At 52.7% G+C, this 7,500-nt stretch overlaps 1 protein-coding gene across 4 annotated transcripts in view; it reads left to right on the forward strand.

The window, feature by feature from the left end:
• LOC125954576 (uncharacterized) overlaps positions 1 to 7,500 on the forward strand; it is a 35,248-nt gene that overhangs the window by 19,642 nt on the left and 8,106 nt on the right. Inside the window, exon 1 of one of the 4 annotated variants that reach the window (XM_049684996.1) lies at positions 1,570 to 2,122. The exons of 2 other annotated variants lie outside the window; for them this stretch is intronic. Coding sequence is in view for 1 of the 2 variants with exons in the window: in XM_049684994.1 (XP_049540951.1) it covers positions 3,753 to 3,773 (21 nt within the window). In the remaining variant the exon portion in view is untranslated. Of the gene's footprint in view, positions 1 to 1,569; positions 2,123 to 3,510; positions 3,774 to 7,500 lie in introns of those variants that run through there. One more of the 4 variants, XM_049684994.1, reaches the window with a different exon arrangement.

The following is a 7,500-nucleotide window of genomic DNA, read 5'->3' on the forward strand; positions in this document are numbered from 1 at the left end:
GTAGACGAAACTCACTATCGAGTGACCTCGCCACGCGCCATTTCAAAGTTTGCTTGTGTCGTGTGCGGCTCGAGCGTGGCAAAGGGAGGAAGCTGGAAGCTTGGTGGACACCTCACTAACCACTCACTCCCCATTCGAACAAAACCGTGCCAGAGTGCGCGGCGTGGCCTTGGGCTATCCGCGAACAGTATCCAGCACAGAGAGAGAGAGAGAGACCCGCACTTCAACCTATTTATAGGCCCTTCAACCTCAGTCGTCTTCTCCTCCTCATTCCGGTGCGGTGAGAAGGCAAAGAAAGTGTTGCACCACCCGCGCGCGATGCACCCATATTATCATCGCATCTCGCGCGGCGCATCGCATCCCATCGACGATGCTTCAGTTTCGCTTCGAGAATCTAATCAGGCGCGCGCGAGCGGTGCGGGCGAGGCGGTTTGCGCGTGGCACTCACATTAAGCATGGCACCCACTACCTCGCCCGCACACGCACACATACACACCCATCGACACACACACAATGGACAATGCAGCTGCGCTGCGAAAGATGACATTCGCCAATCACGTGTAGGTCAATGGAAAACGTGACTTCGCATCCAAGTCCCACCGGGGCGGGACGGTCGGTTCACCGAACAGACACTCGCTACTGTGACCGCATCGGCTCGTGTCAATCTAATGCTAGTGGTGGTGAACCGGACTTCACTCCACATCACTTATCGCACGACGCTTCCTTATTGTTTCGCGATCACCACAACCCTACAACTGTCTCTGATGCAATCTACGATGCGATGCGGCGGTCGCCATTGAAAAATATTTACTTTCGCTTGCTACTCCAGCCACCACAAACACACACACACACACACACGCTCTGTCCCTCGAGTGGTGGGGCTCGTGTGGCGCGTTCTTTTCCACCTCTTGCCGTCCCGGCTGCCGGCCATTGCACAAAACAAAACAAACCCCTTTCCAAAGGGAGTAGCATTAGCGCTTTGCGCGCTAATAGACTCGAGGAAGGGGGTGGGGGGCACTGATAAGCCGCTGGACGGTCGCTGTCTAATGCAGCAGCAGAAAAAAGCTGCACCACCAACGCGAACGCACACGTTATCACACACAATAGGCATCGTGTAGCCCGGATCGCTCGCATTCGTTCGAGTGGTTTGTTGAGTTTCGAGCGTTAATGGTGTGGTGGTCCACCGTCCCCAGGTTGACTCACATGATAGGGCCACTAAGGGCTGCTATGGCGACTACCAGAACGGTTTGCAACAAAACAAAAAGTGAAAACTTTCCTCAAGGACACCCACCCAAAAGCCTGGAACACTCGGCATTGGGTTACTTACTCCATGGCCCGGGTGGGTGGGGGGGGATGATAATAGAACCGAGGGGAAGCGATGCACGCGCCACGCGACCACTCAGTGTTGCACTCGCAGCTCCCTGTTGTTCCAGAGTCTGAAGTGCAGAGCAGCAGAGCAGCGCGATTCTCTCCTCTCACGGGGCTGATCGTCACATTGCCTAATGGTGGCGGCATCCCTCGGGGGAAGCTTGCGGCCTTGCGCTCGAGATGCACCGCTCGAGATCAGTCGCTAACTTGCTCGACGAGCGTGAGGAACACTTGGCTTGCAATTCTCCAATTTTCCTCTAAAAAGTAAAGCTCTGGTAGTCAGATCAACTGTCAGATCGAGACAGTGTGTGTGAGTGTGTGTGTGTTTAGTGTGCGGCTATATTTAGTAACTTGCGTCTAATCCGTCTTGCGTGCCATGCTACACTTTCACTCAAAATCCTGAGTGCCTGAGGCCCCTGAACTAAGGGTTTTTTTTTTGTTGACAAAATGCACTAACGTTGCGCTCTTGGCTTTTGCTTGGACGGTGGCCATCGTAACGACAGCGAAAGTTTTCCACCAACCAAACGGCCACAACAGCCGCAACAACAACAACCTCGATCTCGATCAAAAATCGATCCCTCGATCAACTGCCCCAGGGGCTGCGTGCGTGTGTGTGTGTGTGTGAGAGAGAGAGGGAGAGATAGAGAGAATCAAATCACACAATCGTAACTAGCATTGCTGGCCGGCAGCTGGATACAGCGTGGATGCACAACGCATCGCCATTGCAACTACCGTCCACTAAACGCCCTTCAAGGTCAGTACACTGCAACGACGGCGGCGTCGACGTTTGCGACGAGCGTGTTGAGTGGTGGTGGTGGCCATCGACAGAGCGCAACTCACTGCACTCACTCACTGGCTGCGCGGTCATCGCCGCCGCCACCACCTCCACGATATCATCTCTAATCACGGGGGTTGAAGTGCATCGAGGGTTGTTGTTCCGCTTCTCTGTCTCTCTACGTGCATACTACTAGTCCGGTGTTGTGGTCACGCAACTCGCATTCTGTTTTACGAAACCGAATTCATCTTCTACGATAAGAACTCACTTCCGGAGTTCACCGTTGCACCAGCTTTTTGCTCACCAGCTGCTAGGCGCCTCCATCGAAGGGAACACTTTTTCTGTTTTACGTTTGTAAAAATCAAATTCAAACCTCCATTATCGATGAGATTGCTAATATTCGACGACCTCCACCTCAAACCACCTCCTACCACCGCACTGCACCGCAACACGGATCCAAGCGGCGGTTGTGGTGTGCAAAATGGTGACTTTAACCTTGCGCCTAATTATAACCTCTCCGCGATGCAACTGCGGTCCGTGTCCATCGTGTCCATCGTCCGCCGGCGTCGTCACCATCGTGCGCAGTGGCGTGGCGCTAGTAGTGGTGATGTAGAGTTTAGCCGGGAAATAGTTTAGTACTTGATGCACGCCACGGTGCCCATCAAGACACACAAACATGGCGCTTTTTGGGCGGGGAGGTTTGTTGTGTTTTGTCAGGACGGTGTTTGCACGGATCACGCATCAGCACGCCAACCGCTGGCTAGAGGCGCGTTGTGTTTGTGTAGCGCTTCTCAGAAGCTGGTTGCTAGTAACACTCCCAATCGCACTTCCCCAGTCACTCCCGGAATCAAAATCGGATAAATGAAGGGGCTTTCTTTTTTTCACTCATTGATTTCCTGTTGCGATCGTGCATCGTGCGTGCACTAATCAAGGGAGTGTGCTTCTCTCTCTTTCCCTGCTCTGTGTGCGTGTGTTTATTGGTACATCGAGATACAGTACGCGGATGCGTCATGAACTAGACCCTCTAGGGTAGGGCTCGGTGCCAAAAAGACACAGATGCTGTCTTCTTGACGAGCAACCGGCGGCTAGACCGTTCGGTACAGTACAGTAGCGCGCTCAGTAGCTGACTGATCGTTGCGCGTCAGACGACGCAAGAGCTTCGCTTCGCTCGATCGTAACTTCCCATTCACGATTCCCTCGAGCGGTCGCCTCGTGTAGATGTGTAGAATGCGTGTTTCCGACCAACGGGCGGTTAATTAACGGTCAATTTGAAGCGCCTAAGGAACGCGCGCGCCCCGCAGTGTCATTCCCGACCGACACACCGTGAAGCTGTACTCGATCGTGCCGATCTGTGTGTGTGTGTGTGCGTCTGTGTGTTTGTGGGGTTTATAGGTTCATTTATTTAGATAAAAAGTATATTTGAGTAAAAGCAATTGCTTGCGACAATTAGTGAAACGAAGTTATAGCCTGTGGTGCATCAAACAGATTGTGTATTCCATTTAAAGAAAACGATTGCCTTTGGGAGGAAAATAAGAAAACAATTTCCTTCCTACCGATAATAACAACAGCTAGAGTGAAGTTTCAGTTGACCAATTCCGAAGAAGAACCGATGAAACTACTATTCTGTGAAGTAAGTCACGAGCAAGTCGAGCAGATTTCCTTCATGTAACTTCATGCCTCACATGCTAAGAAGTGGCTAACACAAGCATAATAAGGAAAAGCACGGAACAACTTCCGAATCGGTCACCGCATGGTGGCAGTGGCATTGGCATAGCGCACTGTTCGATGACTTGCGCACCGCTACAACCCCACACCCCTATCCCCCCCCCCCCCCAAATGCGCCATAAATTAACCGCTAACCTTCACTTTTCACCGTACGTTTCGGGCGTGTAAATGCTGTTCCGCCATCTCATCTGTCATCTCCGGGAATCGGTCGCTCTAGGCATGAAACCGCGTACGCGCTCTTGAAAACGGTCATTCGCCATACTCGCACCTCTTACCGCACTCGGGCACATGGGCCCTTGGATGGCCGCAACCTGGCACGTAGCCGAGTCACCGGGCGAGCGAGGAACCGATCGTGCGATCGGGTGCACCGCTTGGCAGCAGTACGACGCAAGATGGCGGAACCGGCCACACAACACACGCATACGCGCACACGCAGACGTGAACGCATCTGCATTTCCTTTTTGATGCCGAGCTCCGGGATCAGTGGCCGGTTTGCCGGCCGCAGTAGGAGGGGGAGGGGGTTGCTCTCGGAAAGGGGATGTTTTTGAAGGTTTTTCCTGTTTGGCAGAGTGCCCTTTTGGGGGGGGAGGGTTGTCACGATCACGATCGTCCTACCTCAATGGCCAAACCGAAAAGGTGCGAGAGCGCAGTGGCAGTGCGATGACATACCAAACGACGGGGAGGAGGAAGGGTGTGCTCCCTTTTTCCGAGGGGTGAGAGGCAATTGCCCTGCAATTGCCCTGCTCGCTTTTGGGGTGGTCGTCACCCGGTGACGGCTATAAATAACGTCGATGAAAGTTTATGAAAAATCTCAAATAGTTGACCACCGCATCCGTCCGGTAGAGGGGGGTGGGGGAAGAAGGGTTGAGGGGTGGGGGGAGGAGGAAGATAGTAGTGTGTTTGCTTGGGGCGCCTTTTGGCAACCTAGCACCACAGGCTCTGGCCGGTCTGCTCTTTGTTTTTGTGTTGGTATTAATAAATGAATGAAAGCGATGCAAACAGACACTAGTGTGAGGAGGAGGAGAAGCTAGGGTGGGTGGTTGGCCGAAGGAGTGTCTGCTAGTTGGGACTATTTTTGGGAGGTGAGCGTGAAAAGGAAAAGCAAACATCCGTTGTACCATACGCGCCATTGGCAACGGCTACTGCTGCTGTTGCTGCTGCTGCTGCTGCTGCTATGCGTGCTACTATCGAGGTGCACCGAGACTCCTTATCAAAAAGAACTCCTTTTTGAACCAGGATTCGTTCCTGTGGCATCACTAGAATTGGTATAAAATAAGCAAAGTACTTAAATAGGCCAAAAAGTGAATCATAATTTCACTTCCAATCCTATTAGTAGCCTGTCTATCCTTTTCAACGGATCTCTTTTCTATAATGCAGGAAAAAGAAAGAGAGCGAGAGAGAGAGAGAGAGAGAGAGAGAGAGAGAGAGAGAGAATAGAGAGAGAAAAGCGCACTGTATACTATGATTCAGTATATACCACATCCTGGAATCACGCTCTCACTCTCACTCTCTCCCTCTTGCATGCTAGTAAACCACAGCAAAGGATGCTGTGGATGATGGTGTCCTGTCGCGCTCATTCACTCCGGGTGAAAGAGATCACTTTCAGTGTCTTGCTTACTCGCTCTCACCTCTCCCCAAAGCCTACTGCATGACGTTGCTAGCCGTAAGAGGGCGAGCGCTTGCTCGAGAAAAAGGACGAAAGGATGTGCGTGCGTGTGCGCCCTGGATCCTGGACCTACCTCAATCGTCGCTTTTGCTCTCTCGTTAGCATCCTCCTTGTACTGCTCACTCACTCACTCACAACAACAATTTTCATCGCCAACCGAGAAAGAATGGAACCTGCGAAAAGGACGATCAGAGTATGCGGTCGTCCCGTTCGTTCCCGTTTGCCGTTGCGCCGGTTTCCAAAACTGGGTCAGTAGTGGAAGCAGTGCATTCCGGTCTAGCTCTGTGAGGGGGAGGGTGGGAGTAGCGAGGGGATAGAATCATCGAGCATCGAGCGGTCGCATCGGATCGCATCGTGAACGGCGGCAAACCGAAAATGAGAGCAAGATGGCGTCCGCCCACAATCTGCCAAACCAGCGGCCACCTCCGCCAGCTCCAATCTACCCATACAAGAGCGCACGAGTGGTGGTCCGGCTGGCAAGGCCGGAACCACTTCCTGCACCGGAGATGAACCACGGATCGATACGCGAGAGAGAGAGAAAGAGAGAGACCAGCCATTCCGGGATGCAGTTTAAAGCCAGATGCACTTCCCTCTGCTCCATCTTGTGTGTGTGTGCGTGTGTTTGTACGAGTGTATGTGTGCACACGCGCGTAAAAGTGTGTGAAGGTGAAGTGCTGGCACTTTCATTGAGGAAGTCCCTCGCTTTGGGAGGGACACATAAACTCCAGAGTTGGTGAGGCTGTCCGTCCGTGTGGTGCACCAGCACCAGCAGTGAAGGATGTAGAGCACTGATTCGCGGGGTATTTGGGTGTTGTGTGTGCGGACATTCGAAGGGCCACAGCCTGCCACAGGACCAGGGCGCAGGGTGCAGGGTGCAGATGCAACTGCAATGCGTCGTCGTCGTTGTCGTTGTCGTTGTCGTCGTCGTCGTCGACGTCGGCTGTCATCCTGAAGCACTTCACATCCGTCTCCATCGGAGTAGGCTACGGCAGGTTGGGCAGCCTAGCAGCAGCAGCAGCAGCATCTTGCACTGCACTGCACAGCATCCCAGCCAGTTGGCCAGCCATTTGCAAAATTCCCCCAAAACTTCTCCCGTGACAATCATCGATTCCTTTTCCCAACTCTCCTGTTTGAAGTGAGCAAAAGTCTTCCGCGAAAATTGTGATACTCTGTGTGTGTGCGTGTGTGTGCGTGTGTGTGCGTGTGTGTGTGTATAGTTGTGTGTGACATAGAGGTTTTCACGCATTTCCATGCAAGGGCACTGCATTCACTTTTCATTTAGAACGTCAATGGATCATCGCCGTCGCCGTGGTGGTGGGCTGCAGTGTTAGCAAGCGTAAGGAGCGCTGTGCGTGTGTGTGTGTGTGTGTATGTGTAACAGGGTGAGTTATCCTCAAATGGCGCTGGCTACGTGCGTGCGTGTGTGTGTGTGTGTGTGTCGGTGTGTGACGAAATGCACCAACTGCAGTGCAGTTGCATAAGTGCAGACCAAACAGGAAGAAACGATAATGTCAACTCCAACTCGCCACTCCCCGGTTGCCCTTTTTACGTGCGCACTACAGTAGTAGTAGGCTTATGGTTGGTTGGCGTCAAGCGACGATCACAATGCGGGGGAGGTCGTGGGTGGACATGTGTGTCCGTGTGTGTCCGTGTGTGTGTGTGCAGCGAGTGAGGAAGGTTTAATTTTGCATGACCTTTGGTATTTCACTTTCGCTTCGTGTGTGATGTAAACGCGACACACACACGCGGGGCCAGCGCGACAAGGTCTCTAGCAACAATCAACGCTCGTGCGAAAGAACCAACAACACATCACCTGCTTCCTTGCTATCCCTCTTTCGCACACACACATACACACACAATAGTTTCTAGTTTTCCGCTGGAGCAGGGAAATCGAAGAACAAAACGAAAAGCGTACAAGGGAAATGGACGCCAACAGCCAGCAATACGACGACGTAATCACGCAACG

This window comes from Anopheles darlingi, chromosome 3, assembly GCF_943734745.1.
Source record: "Anopheles darlingi chromosome 3, idAnoDarlMG_H_01, whole genome shotgun sequence".
NCBI lineage: Eukaryota > Metazoa > Arthropoda > Insecta > Diptera > Culicidae > Anopheles > Anopheles darlingi.